General features: G+C 34.6%; 1 protein-coding gene across 1 annotated transcript in view; it reads left to right on the plus strand.

The window, feature by feature from the left end:
• Nucleotides 1-21,595, plus strand: part of LRP1B (LDL receptor related protein 1B) — a 1,967,638-nt gene that overhangs the window by 1,604,706 nt on the left and 341,337 nt on the right. Inside the window, exons 61-63 of the mRNA XM_007946050.1 lie at nucleotides 15,295-15,483; nucleotides 16,315-16,463; nucleotides 21,377-21,470. Of these exons, the coding sequence (XP_007944241.1) occupies nucleotides 15,295-15,483; nucleotides 16,315-16,463; nucleotides 21,377-21,470 (432 nt within the window). The remainder of the gene's footprint in view (nucleotides 1-15,294; nucleotides 15,484-16,314; nucleotides 16,464-21,376; nucleotides 21,471-21,595) is intronic.

Raw genomic sequence — 21,595 nt, forward strand, 5'->3', positions numbered from 1 at the left:
TTTTTTTTTTTTTTTTTTAATCTTGAACATGAATAAGTGATTTCCCTTGGCACCAATTGCCTCATGTATAGAAATAAGAATTTTGGAAAAAATGCTATCAAAGGGAATTCAAGATCTGAAATTCTAAGCCTTCACTTAGGTAGATCAAACAAACCTTTTAGAATATTCGCCAAGTCCTAAAATTTTAATATCCTATTAATATTTTTCATTTTAATTCTGAGGTAGATTGAAAAATTTGTAATAATCAAATACTTCCCCAGTTATCAGTAGCCTTGATAAAAATCTCAAATTGCCAAAAATATCCCCAGTTCTCCCTAACATTGTGTTTTCTCAAAAGTTATTAATATCACTTAAAGTTGAAAATTTGTTAACTGGCCAAATCATCGAGGGGGGAGAAAACTTATATAATTGAACATAAATTCAGACTTAGTATTCTTCATTATTTATTAGTTGTAACGTTGAGCTCGAGAGATGTTAAGGCAGTTGGTATCTTGACAACAGAATTGAAATTACTGTATGAACAGTAAACAAAATGGTAAGCACAGCAAAAGGTATGTTTGACTGACTTTTTATGTTGTTTTAGCTCTGGTAGCGTAGTGCCCAAGGCACTTGACCGCTAACCAGAAGGCTGGCGGTTCAAACCCACCAGCCACTCCTGGGAAGGATGGTTGGGCAATCTACTTCCATAGTGATACTACCTTGGAAACCCAAGAATGGGTCGCTATGAGTTGGTCCAACTCGAGGACACATAACAACAACAGTATTTTTTTTTTTTTTCTTCAGAAAACTATTTTGTATGTCATTTAAAAAAAATTCTTACTGCCTAGTCACTTCCACTCATAGTGGTCTCATGGGTTTCCGAGGTAGTAACTCTACGGAAGTAATTTGCCCAGTCCTTCCGCGGAGTGACTGGTGGGTTTGAACCACCAGCCTTCTGGTTAGCAGTCAAAGGCCTTAGGTACTACGCCACTAAATGATTTAAATTTGTGTTAAATCAGTTAGTCATGTATATTTTTTATCTAACATATTGAAAAAATATATACTCATAACTGCTAATTTCTCTGTAGAGTAGTAGTTAGGTATGATCTAAACTATAGTTTTCACTAAACTATCGTTTATTTTGTGGGCAAATTGTTTAAAATGTCATATAATTATATTGACTACAGCTCTTCATTTAAGCAGTAGCTTTTTCTAAGCCTCCAGACCTAAAGAACCTCTTACTGAAGTGTCAATATCATAGTATAACTCTACTGTTTGTTTATTGCTCTGGGAAACCAGTTTCTATTGTGAAGGGGAAGTTTTGTGTTTGGATTTAAAAATTTCAATCATAACCCTTGCAGTGACAGTCTAGTTAATTAATGTTGGATAAAAGAATTCAAATCTCAGAACACCATTGGGGAAACAATGTAAGACATATGCCCTGCCCCCGGAGAAAAAATCACTGAAAAACACAAGGGAATAATTTGTGCTTATATATTATGAAATCCAATTGCATTCAGTAAAGCTCACAAATAAAAGTAAGACACTAATAAACAATCTTGTACACCCTAAAGACATATTCTGGTGTATTCTGGTGTATTTCTTTCTGAGTAAGTTATTGCATTTTAGTGCTTCTGAAAAAAAGAATTAAAAAAAAAAAAAGATTCCTATCATTCACAGTCCATTACAAACAGTAGATTTCACTTTATGCCAACAGTGTTGCTCTGCTGCTGTTTACAATACAATAACAGTTAATAGAAAGAAGCAAAATATAATTCAGTTACTATAGAAATGTTCTTGAACCAGTAAAATAAATTGAAATTAACTGCTGTTTCTAAAAAGCCTGAGAATTTCAGTGTCAATTATGCATTTCAGTTCTTTTCCTTGAAGAGAACATGTTACATTAAATAGCATACATTTTTAAAACTGATTATAATTTTGCAAATGTCATATATATTTCATATTTTCTTTAAGTAAGATAATTTTAAGTACTACCCTAAGATGAGTTTCAGTCACTTAAAACAATTTATCCAACCAAATTACAACATAGTGTAGTATGCAGAGGTGGAGTCTGGAATCTTAATGGTTAAAGCATTTGGCTACTAACCAAAGGTCAGCAGTTTGAACCTACCAATGGCTCCACCGCAGAAAGATACAGCAGTCTGCCTTGATAAAGATTTACAGCTTTGGAAACTCCATACCAAAAAAATCCTAACTCACTGCCATCCTGTCAATTCCAACTCATAACAACACCCGTTGGGTTTCCAGAGTGGTAAATCATTACAGAAGTAGATTGCCCCATCTTCTTTCCATAGAAGGGCTGGTGGGTTTGAACCTCCAACGTTCTGGTTAGCAGCCAAATGACTTAGGCACTGTGCCACCAGTTCTATTCTGTCCTATAGGGTTGCTGTGAGTCAAAATTGACTTGATGGCAGTGGCTGTATTGTTGTTGTTGTTGTTATGTGCCATCGAGTCGGACCCGACTCATAGTAACTCCTCCTTGGGTTGCCGAGGCAGTATCACTATGGAAGTAGATAGCCCAACCTTCCTTCCAAGGAGTGGCTGGTGGGTTTGAACCACCAGCCTTCTGGTTAGCAATCAAGTGCCTTTGGCACTGTGCTACCAGAGGTTGTATAGCGTGCAGAAATGTTAAGTACACTAGGGATCAGTAGGCCTGCTTGGGTCCAGGATACTCTCTAAATTTAGGCAAGTTGCCTTACCAAACTATGACTCAGTGATCTTATACGTAGAATAAAATAGTTTTATGTAATCAGTGTATTCTTATATGCTCTGACAGAATTTAGTTGAGATCGCAAATGGTAGAAGAAGCTTATTCTATCAATTCCCTCACTTACTCCTATTTATTCCTAGGACTACCAAGAATACATTTGAAAATTTTTAACATTATACTTCTTTCTCTCTTTATTCTATGCACATTTATCAAGGCTGGAATATGGAAAGACAAGATACCAAATTTATGTAAATGACTCTATTTATAGCTGTCACCGAGACAAGTGCTTGTTAAAATCCTTCAGGCTTCATTAGGACTTTCTGACAAACATATTCTTAACATATATGTGTTTAGAATATCATAACTCATACATTTAGTATCTGATAGATACATCATCAATGCCTGTTAAGTCCTGTGCCATGAACAGAAAGGCTAAGAATGCTTCAAAGTAACAGAAATATACCCTTGCTATGTGCATGAAGCGGTATTACTTTTGTTTACTTCAGAGGTTGGACAGCAGTGTTATCATCAAGGGAAGAATTAGGAATAGTCTAGTTTTCAAAATGAGTAATTTGTAGTTTGTTTACTAAATCCTCACATTCATGTTGTTGTTGTTATTTGCCATCGAGTAGGCCCCGACTCATAGCAACCCCTCCTTGGGTTTCCGAGGCAGTATCACTAAGGAAGTAGGAATGCCCAACCTTCCTTCATAGGACTTCTCTATTTAGATGTTAAATATTGAACTTAAAAAAAAAAAAAAAAAAATCAAACTTACTGCTTTCTAGTTGGCTCCAACTCATAGTGACTCCTCCTTGGGTTTCTGAGGTGGTATCACTACAGAAGTAGATTGCCCAGGCTTCCTTCTGAGTAGTGGCTGGTGGGTTTGAACTGCCAGCCTTCTGGTTAGTGGTCAAATGCCTTAGGAACTATACCACCAGAGCTCCTAAATATTGAAATAGCCACATTTGACTTTATATTATGAATAATTTAGAAATATACAGGTCAAAGATGGGGAATAGTTTGAATTTTATTAAACCTTGACCTTATGGGAACACTGATCATTCAGGTATTTCCTTTCAAACAACATATTAAATTCTTTATAACTCAAATAATCCATACTGAATGTAAATTCTCTAAAAAGCATTTGAATTTCCTCATTAAAATTATTACTGAATTTGGTGGTCTGATTCTGGTCCAATAATTTAAAAATTGTTCCTAGCACCTTTGCAAATTTACAAAATAGGTTCCATTTATTCTCAACAGTTCACGCACATTTAATTTCACAACTCTGATTACAATCCCCGAGCATGAAAAATTCTCCTTCCCTCTCCACCCTGTGCCCTTTTTATCTATGCATTCCTGTCTGTCCAGCTTTCCCTCTATGTGAATGCTGCCCCTCTAATGTCTCATGGCTGACTAATCTAAGGGATGCATTTCCCTAAGGTTGATGTGTGCATTTTCCTTGGGTAGGTGTTCTGCTTGCAGGTCTTTCTACTGTTAAGCTGAGAGCCAATCCATGGAAGTGAGTCCATTTCTAGGCAAAAGGACAACCTTGGGCCATAGTCTCTAGGATTCCTCCAGTCTCTATTCAACCAGGAATTCTGGTCATTTTTGTGTTTTTTAATTTTGTTCCACATTTTTTCCTCCCACCCTATCCAGGATCTCCAATTTTGATCCCTTTCTGAAGGGTTGGCATTGGTAGCTGGGCATCATCTAGTTCTTCTGGTCTTGGAGTCATGAAGGCTGAGGTCCTTGTATCCATCATATCTTTAGACTAATTGTTTCCAAATTACTTTGATTTTCTTCCCTCTTCTTTGCTCTAGATGACAGGAGACCAAAGTTGCATCTTTAATGGCTGCTTGAAAGCTTTTAAGACCTCATTAGCTGCACACCAAAATAGGTTGTAGAACAAGATTTTTATGTACTATGTTGTGTCAATTAAGCATGATGTTCCCCAAGACAATGGTCCTGAGCCCACAGACCTGGTGATTCTCTCCCTCAAGGTGTTTAATTGTCTCTGAGAAGCAACTCCAACCTAGTCCTCTGTTACTTGTGTAATGTATGTGGATAATTTTTTAGCCCAAGTACATATCTTCAGCCAAATCTATCCTTGGTCTTGGACATATTCCTGTTCACCTACCCCCACCTGATCTTCTCATCTGTCTATGCACTTACCCACAGCTTGTTTTTAGTGTTTGATGTCACTGGTGATACAGTATTGTAAATATAATAGTATTTTCCTCTGTTGTCTATATTTTTTCTGTGCATTTATATGACCTCTCTTTCCTTGTTGTCACTGGGTTGGTCACAAACTTTTTCCATACTGCCCTTCCTTTCACCCAAATCAACATGTGACCCCCAACTAGTCTGAAATTTTCACTCCCCTTACTTTCCATCCCCAGTAACCATCAAAGTACATTTCCTTCTCTGCACAAACCTTTCCTTGAGTTTTTTTAAATAACAATAGACTCATACAATATTTGTCCTTCTGTGATTGACTTACTTCACTGAGCATAATGTCTTCCAAACTCATCTATGTTGTGAGATGATTTGTGTATTCTTCATTATTCTTTAATATTGCATAGTATTCCATTGTATGAGTACATCATAATTTGGTTGATGGTCCATTCAGCTGTTGATGGACATGTAGGTTATTTCCATCTCTTTGCTGTGGTAAATTGTGTTGATTCGAACATGGGTGTGCATATTTGTGTCCCAGCTCTCACCTTTTTAGAATATATTACTAGTAATGGAATTTCTGGATCAAATGGTATTTCTATTTTTAATTTTTTTAAGGAAATATCATGCTGTTTTCCACAGTGGCTATGCCATTTTACAGTCCCACCAAGTGCATGAGAGTTCCAATCTCTCCACACCCTCACCAGCATTTGTTATTTTCTGTTTTGTTGAACTTTGATATTATTGCTGGGGTGAGATGATATCTCATTGTTGTTTTGATTTACATCTCTCCAATAGTAATGATTGTGAGCATTTCCTCATGTGTTTGTTCACCACCTGTATATGTTCCCTTTATAAATATTTTTGAAACAATAAGTTGCTGCATATAAAAAAAATTTTTCAAAACAATATTTAGACCCTTAAAGTAAATCTAGGAGGAGAAATAAAGGAAAAAAAAAAATAGAGCATCACTAGTGAAATTTTTATGTCATTATTAACTAACTCAACAGTCATATCCAATTGCCATTATCCCAATGTTTTGCCCTATCCATAGCACTAAGATAATTGAACTTGATGAAAGAAGAATACTGTGTTACTAGTGCATTTTGTTCTTAAGTATTTAAACTAGATTAGTCTGAAATATAAAATTAGAGTTATATTATCCAAGAGTACTCTTGTTTAGCACAATAAATGCTGTGCAAAAGCTGAATAATCAAAAGTATTACAATAAAGTATCTCTAGCTGTGAGGCAACAGTTAAACTGAAAGCATGTTCTGGATTGCCACCTTTTCTATTCATCATAATTACTAAGTGACTGGGAGTTCTGGTAGTGTAGTGGCATGAAGAGACTTAATAGGATAGCTTCAACTTGACCAGAAGGGAGACACTTCACAAAGGAATATTTCTTTGGTTTACTTTTTGTCAAATATCAACTCCTTTCTTCTGGTAGATGTAGTCTATAAACTAAAAATGGAGCCTAACGCTTGAGTATAAAAAAATTCTAGAAGAAGTGCAATTAGTAATATTGATCTACAGTACAGGGACCAAACTATAATTAGAAGTGTTAAAATAGGCTTTAAATGTATAATAAGCACCACTGGTGGCGTAACACATAAGGCACTTGACTGCTACCCAGAAAGCTGGTGGTTCAAACCCATGAGCCACTCCATGGAAGGAAGACTGGGCAATCTATTTCTGTAAAGATTTACTGCCTGGTAAACCCAATGCATTCTCTATGAGTTGGAATGGAGTCGATGGCATTGAGTTTGGTTTGGTTTTGAAGCTAAGGCCCACACAGTAATTTTTTTGTTCTGCTTTTTCTTTCTTTTCTTTTTTTTTTTTTTTAATGTGTCTACTCAATACCTGTAAAGGAAAGTCTCCTCAAACATTTTTCACATTTCTCTTTTAATTAAGCAATGGAATCTTATGTATGACAACAATATTTAAGAAAATTCTAAGCTTCACCAAACTCAACCACATCTCAGAACTAGTAAAAGTTTGCTGAATGTTTCTCTTATACCAGCACATTCTGTAGTTTTTTTGACTGCACTGACTACAAAATTACTTTTCATTTAAATTATAATTCCTGTTATCTTGACTATCTCTCTCTATATATACAATATTTATAATAAGTATTATATAGTGCCTAAGGCATTTGATTGCTAACCAGAAGGCTGGCAGCTCAAACCCACCAGCCACTCCTCGGAAGGAAGATTGGGCAATCTACTTCCGTAGTGATACTGCCTTAGAAACCCAAGAAGGGGTCGCTGTGGGTCACATCAGACTCAACAGTATTGAGTTTGGTTTTGGTTTTTGGTATATATATATGATATATGTGAAACCTACTGCCATTGAGTCAATCCCAACTCATAGTAACCCCCACTGGGTTTCTAAGGGTGTAAATATTTATGGAAGTAGATTGTTTCATCTTTCTCCTGAGGCACAGCCAGTAGGCTTGAACCACTGACTTTCTGGTTAGCAGCCAAATGTCTTATCTACAATGGCACCAGAGCTCCTTATGCATGTATTTTACCCACTATGCTAACACATAATGTATATATTGTACATACACATATTGCTAAGGATATGTAGCCATGATACGTTAAGGTAAAATAAATAAATAAGACACATAAACATTTTTTTTTTTCTCTCATTGAATGAAGACAGTTTTTTGTCCATGTGTCTCCTAAGGAGATATTCTAGTGCCAAATATATGACATTTTTGACTCAGAACATTCTCACATTTAATCTCAATGTATTGAACTCTCTACTACTGTTGCAGCAGACTGATTTGAGCTTTTTAATGTATATGAAAAGAAAAAATACAGCATTCATTTATTTGGATTTATCATGGTAGCAATGTTTTCCTCCATTGAAGCTTAAGCAGGTAGTCAATCAACTTTTGCTGAAGAGATTTAGATCCTAAAGAGGAGATGAAGCATGCTGTCATGTTATGAGTTCAGTGCTCTTAAACATTATGTAAAGAGTTTTATTTGTCTGTTCATTACTTGCCTTTGTTTTGTTTGCTCTGGCTTGGTGCTGCTTGTGGTATTAAAGGAACTTAGAAGAGTAGCTTGATGGACCCAGTATAATGTTATAAGAGGCTACATTTACCCCTGTTAAGACAAGTTAGTGTTCTAACTTTGTTCATTTTCTCTAGAACAAATAGTCTGGTAATTATATTTGATGCTGCTCAGGAATTAAGTACATTTGCCAAATGTGCAGTCTTGGAAAGAGCTTCTGAAGCTACTAGTGACAGTCAATGCCAATGTCAAGCAAAGAATTGAATCCAACAGATGGTCACTTTGGGCAAATAAAATAATTATGTTCACTCTGACCTGACTTTTCTATATTCTTGTTGCACTAATCTATGTGCTATTATTTCTTCTGAAATAAAAGTTTACTGATTTCAGAAAAGTTACCTTAAATTTATGGTGATTTTCTGATTCCAAAAGGTTTCTGATGAGCAAACATTACACGCTTAGAGATAGCAAAGTTGTCCGGAACTTATATTGTCCCAACTCTAGAAACCATATATAGTGTAATTATAATCAAGTAATCAAATAAACTGTCATTCACGGGGCTTATGGAATTGGTTCTGTTACTTAATATACTTTACTAAATTTTCTCTTATAAAGGCTGTGTTAGTTTGGTAAGGACAAGAAGCCAACCTGATTCAAATACCATTTCCATCATTTACTAGATGTTCTCCCTCTCTCTTTTTGTCAAATTACTTAAGTTTTCCAAACCTTAGTTTCTTTATCCACAAAGTGATGGCTACTACTGCACAGTAGAGTTGTTTAGAGTATAAATGAAATAAGATGTGCAAAATGGATCTCTTTATGAGAATTTCTCTACCTAGAACTATTGATGTTTTGGGTTTCATAATTCTTTCTTGTGGGACAATTTTACCCCCATTCTTACTCCACTGGTAATCACTACCTTAGTGCCACAGGAGTAGGAGCACTGGCAGTGTTGTGGTTAAAGTATTGGGCTGCTAATCAAAAGGCCAGTGGTTCAGAACCACCACCTGTTCCATGGCAGAAAATGAGGCAGTCTGCTGCTATGAAAATTTACAGCATCAGAAACCCTATAGGGGCAATTCTACTCTGTCCTATAAGATTGCTATGAGTTGGAATCAACTCAATGGCCATACTTATTTTTATATTTATTCATTTATTTTAATGCCACTGGATATGCTTAATAAATGTCAGTTACACTTACTCCTACACCACTCGTCTATCAGTTTGTTATACTGTGGTAGCTTGTGTGTTGCTGTTAAGCTGGAGGCTGTGTCACTGGTATTTTGAATACCAGCAGGGTCAGCCATGGTGGACAGGTTTCAGCAGAGTTTCTAGGCTAAAACAGACTGGATAGAAGGCCAGGCCATCCACTTCTGAAAGAATAGTCCACCTTTGAATAGCAGTGAAACACTGTCTGATATATTACTAAAATACTTTATGAATAGCAGTGAAACATTTTCTGATACAGTGCCTGAAGATGAGTCCCTCAGGTTAGAAGGCAATCAAAATATGACTGAGGAAGAGCTGCCTCCTCAAAGTTGAGTCGACCTAATGACATGGGTGGAGTAAAACTTTCAGATCTTCATTTGCTGATGGAGCATGACTCAAAATGGGAAGAAATAACTGCAAGTATCCATTAATAATAGGAATGTAGAATGTACCAATATAAATCTAGGGAAATTGGAAGTTGTCAAAAATGAAATGGAAAAGATAAATATTCTAGAAATTATAAGTTGAAATGGACTGAAATTGGCCATTTTGAATCAAACAACCATATAGTCTATTATTAAGAGAATGACAAATTGAAGAGGAATGTCAAAAAGAACATTTCAAGATGTATCCTGAAGTTCAATGCTGTCAGTGTTAGGATAATATCCATAAGCTTACCAGGAAGACTTCCTCAGAATCTTCCTAGTAGGTTTATGGATATTATCCTATAACTGACAGCATTGTGTATACATCAGAAGAGGACAAGGAATAGTGGATATCATTGTTGATATCAGATGAATCTTGGCTGAAAGCAACAATACCAGAAATATGTTTACTTTTGTTTTATTGACTATGCAAAAGTATTCAATAGTGTGCATCATAACAAATTATGGATAACGTTGAGAAGAATGGGAATTCCAGCACACTTGATTGTGCTCATCAGGAACCTGTACATAGACCAGAAGGCTGTCATTTGAACAGAACAAGGCGGCTACTGAATGGCTTAAAATCAGGAAGGAAGTGTATCAGGGTTGTATCCTTTCAACATATTTATTCAATATGTATGCTGAACAAATAATCCAAGAAGCTGGACTATATGAACAAGAACATGACATCAGGATTGGAGGAAGACTCATTAGCAACCTGAGACACACAGATGACACAACTTTGCTTGCTGCAAGTGAGAATGACTTGAAGCACTTACTAATAAATATTAAAGACTTCAGTCTGCTGTATGGATTACATATTAGCATAAAGAAAACAAAAATTCTCATAACTGGACCAATATATAGCATCACAATAAATGGAGAAAAGGTTGAAGTTATTTAAAAAAAGATTTCATATTAGTTGGTTCCACAATCAACACCAATGGAAGCAGAAATCAGGACAACAGACAGCATATTGCACTGGGAAAATCTGCTGCAAAAGACCTCTTAAAGGGCTAAAGAGCAAAGATGTCTCCTTGAAGAATAAAGAGCACCTAATCCAAGCCATTGTATTTTCAATCACCTGATATGCATGTGAGAGCTGGACAATGAACTAGGAAGACCAAAGAAGAGTTGACGCTTTTGAGTTGTGGTGTTCATACTGAAAGTACCATCGACTGCCAAAAGAGCTAACAAATCTGTCCCAGAGGAAGTGCAGCCATAATGCTCCTTGGAAGTGAGAATGGCTAGACATCTCACATCAATCAGCATCTCACCTTCTTTGGTCATATTGTCAGAAGGTATGTCAGAAGATATCTCTGGAGAAGGATGTCATGCTTGGTCAAGTGGAGGGTCAATGGAAAAGGGGAAGGTCCTCAATGAGATGGATTGACACAGTAGCTGCAATGATGGGCTCAGGTATAGCAGGGATTGTGAAGCTGGCACAGGACTGGGCAGTGTTTCATTCTGTTGTACATAGGGTCACTATGAGCTGGAGCCAACTCAATGGCACGTAACAACAACCACCACCAGGAAGACCAGTTAATATGATAATTAAGCAAATTTACATTGGTATGTACCAAAGCAAAAAAAAAAAAAAAAAAAAAAAAGAAATTGAAGACTTTTACCAACTTCTGCAGTCTGCAATTGACCAAATATACAATCAAAATTTATTGATAATCACTGGTGATCAGAATGCAAAAGTTGGAAACAAGAAGAAACATCAGTGGTTGGATAATATGACCTTGGTGATAGAATTGATGCTGGAGAGCTCATGATAGAATTTTGCAAGACCAGAGACTCATTCATTGAAAATACCTTTTCTCAACAATATAAATGGTGGCTATACCCATGGACCTCACCAGAAGGAATATACAGAAATCAAATCAATTAAATATGTGGAAAGAGGTGATGGAGAAGCTCAATATCATTAGTCAAAATAGGGCCAGGATCTGACTGTAGAACAGATCAGCAATTGTTCACATGCAAGTTAAATTTGAAGCTGAAGAAAATGAAAACAAATCCACAAGAGCCTAAATAGGACCTTGATCATATCCCACCTGAATTTAGAGACCATCTGAAGACTAGATTTGACACATTTAACACCAATGACTGAAGATTAAATGAGTTGTGGGATGACATCAAGAACATCATACATGAAGAAAGCAAAAGATGATTAAAAAAACAGGAAAGGAAGAAGAGACCAAAATGAATGTCAGAAAAGACTCTTGCTTTTGAGCAGAGAGTAGCTAAAGCAAAAGGAAGAAATTTTGAAATAAAAGAGCTGAACATTAGATTTCAAAGCATGGCTCAAGAAGACACAGTAAAGTATTATAATGAAATGTGCAAAGACCTGGAGTTAGAAAATCAAAAGGGAGATCATACTTAGCATTTCTCAAGCTGAAAGAACTAAAGGAAAACTTTAAGCCTTGAATTGCAATATTTAATGATTCTGAGAGGAAAATATTGAACAATTCTGGAAGCATAAAGAGAAGATGGAAGGAATACTTAGAGTCACTGTACTAAAAAGAACGGGATGATGTTCAATTATTTCAGGAGGTAGCACATGATCAAGAACCAATGATACTGAAGGGAGAAGTCCAAGCTGCACTGAAGGAATTGAAAAACAAGGCTACAGGGATTAATGGAATACCCACTGAGATGTTTCAACAAATGAATGCAGCTCTAGAGGCACTTACTTGTCTATGCCAAGAAATTTGGAAGACAGCTACTTGGCCAACTGCCTGGAAGACAGAGATCTATATTTGTTCCCATTGCAAAGAAATGTGGAAATTATCAAGCAATATCATTAATACCACATGCAAGTCAAATTTTGCTGAAGCTAACTCAAAAATGAATGTAGTAGTAGTAAACTGACAGAGATTTTCCAGAAATATAAGCTGGATTCAGAAGAGGATGTGGAGAAAAGGATATCATGGATGATGTCAGACGGATCTTGGCTGCAAGCAAAGAATACCCGAGAGAAGTTTACCTCTCTTTCATTGACTGTGCAAAGGCATTTGACTGTGTGGATCATAAGAAATTATGGATAACATTGAGAAGAATGGGAATTCTAGAACACTAAATTGTGCTCATGAAGAACATGTACATAGACCAAAAGGATGTCGTTGGAAAAGAACAAGAGAATACTGCATGGTTTAAAATCAGAAAGAGCATACATCAAGGTTGTATCCTTTCACCATATTTATTCAATCTGTATGCTGAGTGAATAATCCAAGAAGCTGGACTATAAGAAGAAGAATGTGGTATCAGGATTGGAAGAAATCTCAGTAACAACCTGATATATGCAAAAGATACAATCTTGCTCTCTGAAAGTGAAGGAGATTTGAAGCATGAAGCACTTACTGATGAAGATCAGACTATAGTTTTCAGTATAGACTACATCTCAATATAAAGAAAACAAAAATCCTTACAACTGGCCCAGTAAACAACATCATAATAAATGAAAAAAAGGTTAAAGTTGTCAAAGATTTAATTTTACTTGGGTACACAATCAATATTGATGGAAGCAGCAGTCAAGAAATCAGATATCATATTGCACTGGCAAACATGCTGCAAGAGACCTCTTGAAAGTATTAAGAAGCAAAAATGTCACTTTGATGACTAAGGTGTGCCTAACTCAAGCTATGGCATTTTCAATTGCCTCCTATGTATGTGAAACTTGGACAATGAATAAAGAAGACCCAAGGAGAATATTGATGCCTTTGAATTGTGGCATTGGCAAAGAATACTGAAAATATCATAGACCGCTAGAATAATGAACAAATCCATCCTCTAAGAAGTGTGGCTGGAATGTTCCTTGGAAGTGAGAATGGCCAGACTTCATCTCACCTACTTTGGTCATGTAGTCAGAAGGGTCCATTGCCTGCAGAAGGATAGCATGCTTAGTAAAATAGAGAGTCAGAGAAAAAAAGGATGACCCTCAATGAGATGGATTGACACAGTAGCTGTAATGATGGTCCCACAGGTTGTGAGGATGGCACAGGACAGGGCACTGTTTCATTTTGTTGTACATAGGGTTGTTCTGACTAGACTGGATCACTCAGACTAGACTGGATGGCACTTAACAAAAACCACTAGCTACTTACTCCTGAATAGTTAAAAACAATATGCTGCTTTATGCAATAATAATTATAATTTCAGTAACTTAATTTTGACTTGAAAGTTGATTAAATCTTAGACTAAGTTTTTTAAAAGTGAATATTAACTTTTTAAATAATTGTTTAAAGATGTATTTTCTTCCTTTGAGTCCAAAGAGATCTGAATTGAATATTTATGAGGGTTTCAACTTTTTTTGCCAATGTATTATGAAAATTTCCAAACTACACAAAATAGAAAGAATATTATAATGACCACCCGTCACCAAGATTCACTCAAATATTAATATTTTTCCAAATTAAAATAAATTTTAAGTTATCCCTCTCTTGAATGAAACAGCCAAGGGGAAAGGTGGAATACTTTACATGAATAGCTCAGATCTGTTTCATCCTTTTATCCAAGTACACTTATCATTTTAGCTATGCATGTTTATAGAAGTACATGGATAATTTAATTGTGAGCACTTACATCAAAATCTACCCACCTGATTTAACTTGATTTTATATCTTTCATTAGTATCTATTCTGAAATATGTTCCTGGTTGCATGATAAATTATTGATAACAATCAATGAATTAAAGTGTTACTTATTTGAAGAACTCTTATTTTATTCCCTGTAATTTCTGACTCATAGTGAATTCTCTGATTACATATGAGCTGTCTGAATGAAAAATAACAAGTAAGTGGATGAGAAATGTCTACTTTTTGTTGACAGTATAAATCTATGTATTATTTTTTTAAAATAAGGCCATATGCCTTCTTACAAATGGTGAAATGTATTTGAAATTCTATAGTTTCAAGTTACTACTCAATAGAGAATATGCTAAAACTTAATTCTCAGTCATTAAAATTCTAATTTATTCAAAAAAAAGTAATACTGGAATGACAGTCTTTTGCCAGTTAATGAAATTTTCCTCAGCATTTCTAAAAATAGTTCTGAAAATTAGTACAAAGATACATATCAGAAATTTTGTGTGAATTAGGTAATTTCTGCTTTCTTAATTTATTAATTATTTGAAAATAATGAGAAGCTAGAAGCATAAAGGAAACCATCATTGTTTAAAATTATTTAACTCCAAATCACCACACAGAATTCTTATATCTTATCTGCCTCATAGGGTCCTGGATGGAGAATGTATATATTCTCCATAATATTTTTCTCATATAATGTACCCATGTAAGTAATGCACACAAGTATATATAGCACATATCACGTGTTACAGAATTGCAGTTTGCAAAAATTATGTAGTATGTGTTATTTATGTAAAAATACTGTATCTATCTATACATGTACACACACACACAAACACACACATACTCACACATAGGTTATTTAAAATGTTGGCTATTACTTGTTTCTGGTGTAGCAGCCATTCCTTATGAGTAGGAGCTTATTCATTTTCCTCCTAGTGGTTGATTGAACCAAGCTAAATCTGAGCAAAGTGAATTCTTGTGCCCAATCCTGCATTCTCTTAAAAGGTAATAAAGAACCTTGCTGGCCTGACAGGTTGTCACAGCAATTATTCACATGAAGTTCCGTAGTGGTTGTATCTGTCAGCCCATGCAGTATTGAATATTTTAACTGGCAGTCTTCCAAGATTGAACATTAATCTTACCATCTCCTATTACAGTCCCTAATCAAGATATTCCAGGGGTGATTGCACTAACATTGTTTGAAGACTACATCTACTGGACTGATGGGAAAACCAAGTCGCTCAGCCGTGCCCATAAAACCTCTGGAACAGACAGACTCTCACTGATTAACTCATGGCATGCCATCACAGATATCCAGGTGTATCATTCTTATAGACAACCTGATGGTAATTATTCTTTACATGATTTCCATAAACACATCAACATCTTTCAGTAGCATTCCATTTTTTATTTCTCCAAGCTTAAGTGCAATTTTATTTTTGAGACAGATTGCCAAGTTTCATTATTTAGAATCATTTTATAAGATGAGTTCTACTGATATCAACTACTGTTATAAGGAATAAGATGAGAAACTTAGTATCTGTACAAAGAATAATTGACCTGTTGAATGGTACTAAGATGAAATTATAATAAACATTCAGTTAGAGAAGTAAAGAATGCATTATGAAATAATGTAATTAACAGTTAGAATAGAAGTCTAAATTTCTGAGATGCTGGGTAGAAGGAATTCCATTTCAGTAGTTCTAGGACTCAAAAACTAGAAATATATTAAATTTGCTTAAGTGTATACCTAATAGGAATTATATCAGTCCTAATATAATAAAAGTTTTGTAATTTCAGTTAAAATACATATCTTGTCTACAAAGTCACTGTACTATTAGTTTCACTGTTTTATTTTCTGTTTAGAATTCTGAACATATGAATAACCTCATCTAAAATTCTTTTAGCTTCTTTATTTTTCTCAGGGGCAGTTTTATCTGCTTAAAATATTTGCTTTCATTGAAATGAATTCTTAAAATTATTTAATGGTAAAATAAATGTCATAGGGCAATAAATAGCATTGGTAACAAGATTAAATTATATTTACAATCTTGATTTCTTGGTTACTAGGCCATATTAAGATACAAGTATAAAGTTTAAATGTCTTATCTATAATTCCACCTTATATTATTGGTCTTAATGATCTTATTTTGTTGTTGTTTCTGTTTTATCTTCAGTCTCCAAACATCTCTGCATGATAAATAATGGAGGTTGCAGTCATCTGTGCCTTTTAGCCCCTGGAAAGACCCATACATGTGCATGCCCTACCAACTTCTATCTTGCAGCTGATAATAGGACTTGCTTATCCAACTGCACTGCTAGTCAGGTAAGTGGAGATCTGGAAATTATTTTATGGGATGTATGGGCAAGTTGTTAAAATAATTTATCTCATTTATTTATTAATTTTGTCTGCATAAGCCATTTAATTAAAACAAATCTTTTTTTTTCTTTTTGTGTAATATTGGATGAATATTACATACATCATAGAAAAGGAGTAGTAGTTTAATACATATCATTGGAATGGAGCTTAGAAATATTCTTAGATTCACACAGAATGATGATTCAAATCATGAGTGTGCATAGCAGAATCATAGAGGATTTTTACATAATTCAAGATGTTGAGGTGACTGAGGCATAGTATAAGCAAAGGCATATGTAGTTTAAACAAAATTCTTCCTAGATAATCTCTGTGTGTTTTGCTCTGGAGTGATCTTCAAGTCAGTCTGTTGAGGCCCAAAAACAAGGAATTAATTGAGTTAGTAGCAATGACACAAGCCTAAGCCACTAAAGTGCATTACAGGATGCTTTGATCTATGTCTGAACATCTCAAACATCAAAGAATAAAACTTTAAAAATTATTGTGTAAGAAAAACTAATTGTATTGACTGAATACCTGAAACTCCAAGCTATATGAAAACCTAAGTATAACTAGAAATTTTTAATGCATATACTTAAATGATTTCCAAACTTGGTATCAATGATGACCAGACTAAAATGTCTATAATTTTTCCAGTACTCTTATATTGGTTTGAATAGTGTTCCCTCAACTCAGAAGGAAGGTTTAGCAATCTACTTCCGTAGTGATACTGCCTTGGAAACCCAAGGAAGGGTCGCTATGAGTTGGGTCTGACTCTACAGCACATAACAACAACAACAGTGTTCCCTCAAAATTCATGTCTTTTCTGGAACTTCAAAATAAAACCGTATTGGAAATAGGATCTTGGTAGATCTAATCAAGTTGGCATGAGGTCATCCTGGAGTAGGATGAACCCTCAATTGAATATGACTAACATCTTTACAAGTAGAGGAGAAGAGATACAGAGAGAGAAACACACATTGGAGAAACACTCTCTGACATGAGAGGCAGAGATTGGAATGTTGTATCTACAAACAACAGAACTCCCGAATCTAAGAAAAAAGGCATGAAATAGATGCTACCCTAGAGTCTTCAGAGAGATCATGTCCTGGCCAGCACCTTCTTTCTTAGCTTCTAGCCTTCATAACTGTGAGATAATAAAGTTCTGCTGTGGTTGAAAACAATGTAGTAATTTATTACAGCAGTTCTAAGAAACTAATATAACTCTCAGTTGTCTTTTTCATGAAGATTCTTATAAATAAGATAAAAGTAAAAGAGAACAAACACAAATGTGACCCAGATATCTTTGTTTCCAGCCATATTTTTCAGAAAAAAAAATGTTATCACTTCATTTGTTTCCTCTTAATGAAAAAAGTTAACCAAAAACAAAATCACAATCCTTTAGTGATTGTTACTATAAGTCATTTGATTTATGTAGCTATTTTAACTTTGATTCTTTTCTGATATGGTTGGAGAGAAAAATCTGCTTTACACTCCTTGGTGAAAGGTCAGTTTATACAAACACAGTTTTCAGTGAGGTAGGCATTAAAATTAAGCAAATTATGTAACTCAGAATCATAATATTAAGTTTTCCAATAAAACTACTGCATAATTAACTTGTCTTACAAGGGATTTTGATTACTTATCATTTAATATTTGCAATCAATGACACATGCCAGAACACTATTGAATTTTTGACAAATAAAATAAGCAAATCACACCAATAAGAATTCTGTTAAGGTTGAAAATGTCTGTATGAGAATCTGGTCAAAATCCAGCAAAAAATAAATTCTTACAGCACCAATCATTTACATTTTAAATGTAAATAATTTTTATTAGAAAATGCAAAGTATATTTAAAATGACTTTACTTATTTTCAAAAGTAAACTTTTTCTGTTTCAACTAAACTTCACTATATGTGGGATGTGTATCTTATCCTTGTTTCTATATTAAAAGAATCAAATCAAATGTACTGCCTTCAAGTCTTCTGATTCATAGTGTCCCTATAGGTCAAGGTAGAACTGTCCCATAGGGCTCCATGGCTGTAAATCTTTATAGAAGCAGACTATCACATTTTTCTACCAGAGCAGCTGGTAAGTTTGAACCACAAACCTTTCTGTTAGCAGCAAACTGCTCAACCATTGCACCACCATGGCTCTTTGTTTACATGTTAGTCAAAATCAAACTAACCTCACTATCATCCAGTAGATTCACACTCATAGCAACACCCATTGTATTTTCAAGGCTATAAATCTTTATGGAAGTAGACTGCCTCATCTTTCTTCCACAGAGCAGCTGGTAGGTTCGAACCAATGGCCTTCTGATTTGCAACCAAATGCCCTAACCATTATAGCACCAGAGCGCCTTAATAATTTTTGGTAATAGCTTCACTTTGTGACTGATAATTGTATTCTGCAGTTTATTTTATGAAGATATTGGTCTTGGAGAATATTTACCATGAAGAGTGTTTTATATTTATACCTAGCATTAATCTTTTTTAAGTTACAGAATTTAAGTATAAAAAATTAATCTCACACATGGAATAAAAGAGATCTTCCTTTTGAGAGTAATGAATAAAATGTTGATTAGCAAAGAAGGAACATGATACATATATTTTACCCTGCTCTTCTCTGAACTCAGAATCCTTTTATGTTGTTATTAAAAATGAAATGGAGAAGAAAATCATTATGTCATATATAATTCCAACCGTTGGTGTTTATTTAAATCAGACCTATTTAGTGAATATATATGTATACATATATATGTTTTAGATATTTTTTGAATCATAACTGGAAAGACGTTAAAGAGACTCGGGAGACCTGAAATGTTCTTATGAATGGGTTTTGATATACTCTAATGACTGGAAATGTTTAGTGTTCAGGCAATTGCTTTCAGAGTTAGCCTCATCTCCCCAGACAGTCACTTTCTATAAAGGTGATTTTTTTTTTCCCCTCTGGTAATGCATGAAAAACCACAATGGATGACCAAAGGCTAAGCAAATATGGGAAAAGCAGTTGAGCAAATATGGGAAAAGCCCATGTCACCTCGTATTCATAGTGCTCTACTTCCTCTCCATATAGCCAGTAAAAGGCAATATTTGCCCTAATAATACAATTAACGTCAATCTACCTTTAAATGAGTTTCATGAGGTCCAGGCAGGTTCAACAAAGTTGTGCACGGAATTCTCTCTTGAAGAATGTTACAATATTTTAAATGAACACCCTCTTAGCTTGCTAATCCATTTTTATAAGAAAAAATGGAACATAGGTTATATATTTCTGTTACAAATCTTTTCTACATTCAAAATGCTAAAATAAATGCTTATGTGCTATCAGTCACTCACATGGGAATTCTAACATAAATGTATCAAACAGAAAATGAAAAACTTTGAGAAAATTAGAAAACTAATATTTCAGTCCTAGATGAATATTGTGATGTGTGCTTTTCCCTGAATTTCTATTAAAGAGAAGAAAACAAAGTTGATGGCACCTGAAGAAATGGACTTAGCTTTATCCATTGTAATGTTGGTAACAGAATAAATCTTTTCATGGCAAGTATTTAATATGCATGTACCTTCTGAAAGGAAAGTCTGATTTCCTTTCATTTCTTCCATCTTCTGAGGTAAGCTTAAAGCTAAGTGATGCTAAGAAAGAAATTTGTTCACAGAGTGAGGAACAAATTGCCTTGCTTTCTTGGGCTCTGTGAAAATTGGCCAACAGAGAAATTAGCTGAAAAAGTAGTTTTGTGCTCTTAGTGGATGAATTTGAATTTGGATTACCTTTTTTAAAAAAATAATGTGCAATAGTCAAGTCCTGAATTTTTTCTCTAGTCACGTGTATGCTAAATAGCCTAAAAGTGAGTATCACCACATAACATTTCAACAAATTTCCCTTGTTAATCTTCCACTTGATGGTTCATTTTAAATGGAAGGAATAATAAAAACAAAAACCTCTTATTTCAATAAAAAAATAGAGTTATGCTTTTATAGAAATATTTGTTATTAATATATTTTAGCTTTGCTAAATGAAAAGGTGATAATACAAATACATCTAATATATTTAGTAAATAGTTTTATACATAATATTGAATAAAAGTCTTATTAGCAGTCTTCTTCTGTGCTTCTATTTAAAAAGAGTTAATATTTTCAACAATAAAGATTATCATGGATTTATATTTTCCCTTTCTTAAAAAGCTACCACAATTTCATTTTGTTTATCCTAAAAGATCATGTACATTTTTAAAAATTCCTAAAGCTGAAAATAACTGCATAAAAGTCAACTACCTTAAGGAAATATACTTAAAATGTCTATAGGGAAGATATTTATTTTGCTAAAGGCATTTTCAGTGTTGAGGATATTTTATGGAATCCCAGCATAACCAAGCTGAAAAGTGTCCTCCAAATTATCCTTAGCTTCACATTTGATGGTTAAGGAGCAGAGGCTGAGAGATATTAAGCATTGTCCAAGATTCCTAGAACAATGCATGTCAATTAAATTAATTCAAGTTAACTAAATTAATTAAACTTGATTCCTGGAATTCTTGACGATTTTTAACTCTTATTCAGGGGTCAGCAAATGTGTTCTGCAAAGAGCCCAATAGTAAATATTTGAGATTTTGCTTGCCACAGGGTCTCTGTAAAAAAGCTCAATTGTTGTAGTTTGAAAGTAGCCATAGGCAATATATAAAGGAATGAGGTTTTCCTAAACAATGTGTTTCTCTGGAAATCATTTCACTACTTGTGCATTTAGGACATATTGTGAAATGCTCTAAGACCATGATTGTTTACAATTGCAAGAGAGTAGGGTAGGCTGTTCTCTGGTCAGATGTTAAATATCCATTATATGCAAGTTGGGTTCTTCAACATTTTTTTTTTTTTTTTTTAGTTTCGTTGCAAAACAGATAAATGTATTCCATTCTGGTGGAAATGTGACACTGTGGATGATTGTGGTGACGGGTCTGATGAACCAGATGACTGCCGTGAGTACATTGGTTAATGCTGGAGTTTAGAATTGAGAGCTCTTAATATCCAAGATACCTGTAAAATGTTAGCTAGCTCTAAAAAAAATTTCTTCCAATATATAGTGCCTAAGGATATATATATA

Source organism: Orycteropus afer, unplaced genomic scaffold (assembly GCF_000298275.1).
Source record: "Orycteropus afer afer isolate SDZICR_OR568_19922 unplaced genomic scaffold, OryAfe1.0 scaffold00148, whole genome shotgun sequence".
NCBI lineage: Eukaryota > Metazoa > Chordata > Mammalia > Tubulidentata > Orycteropodidae > Orycteropus > Orycteropus afer.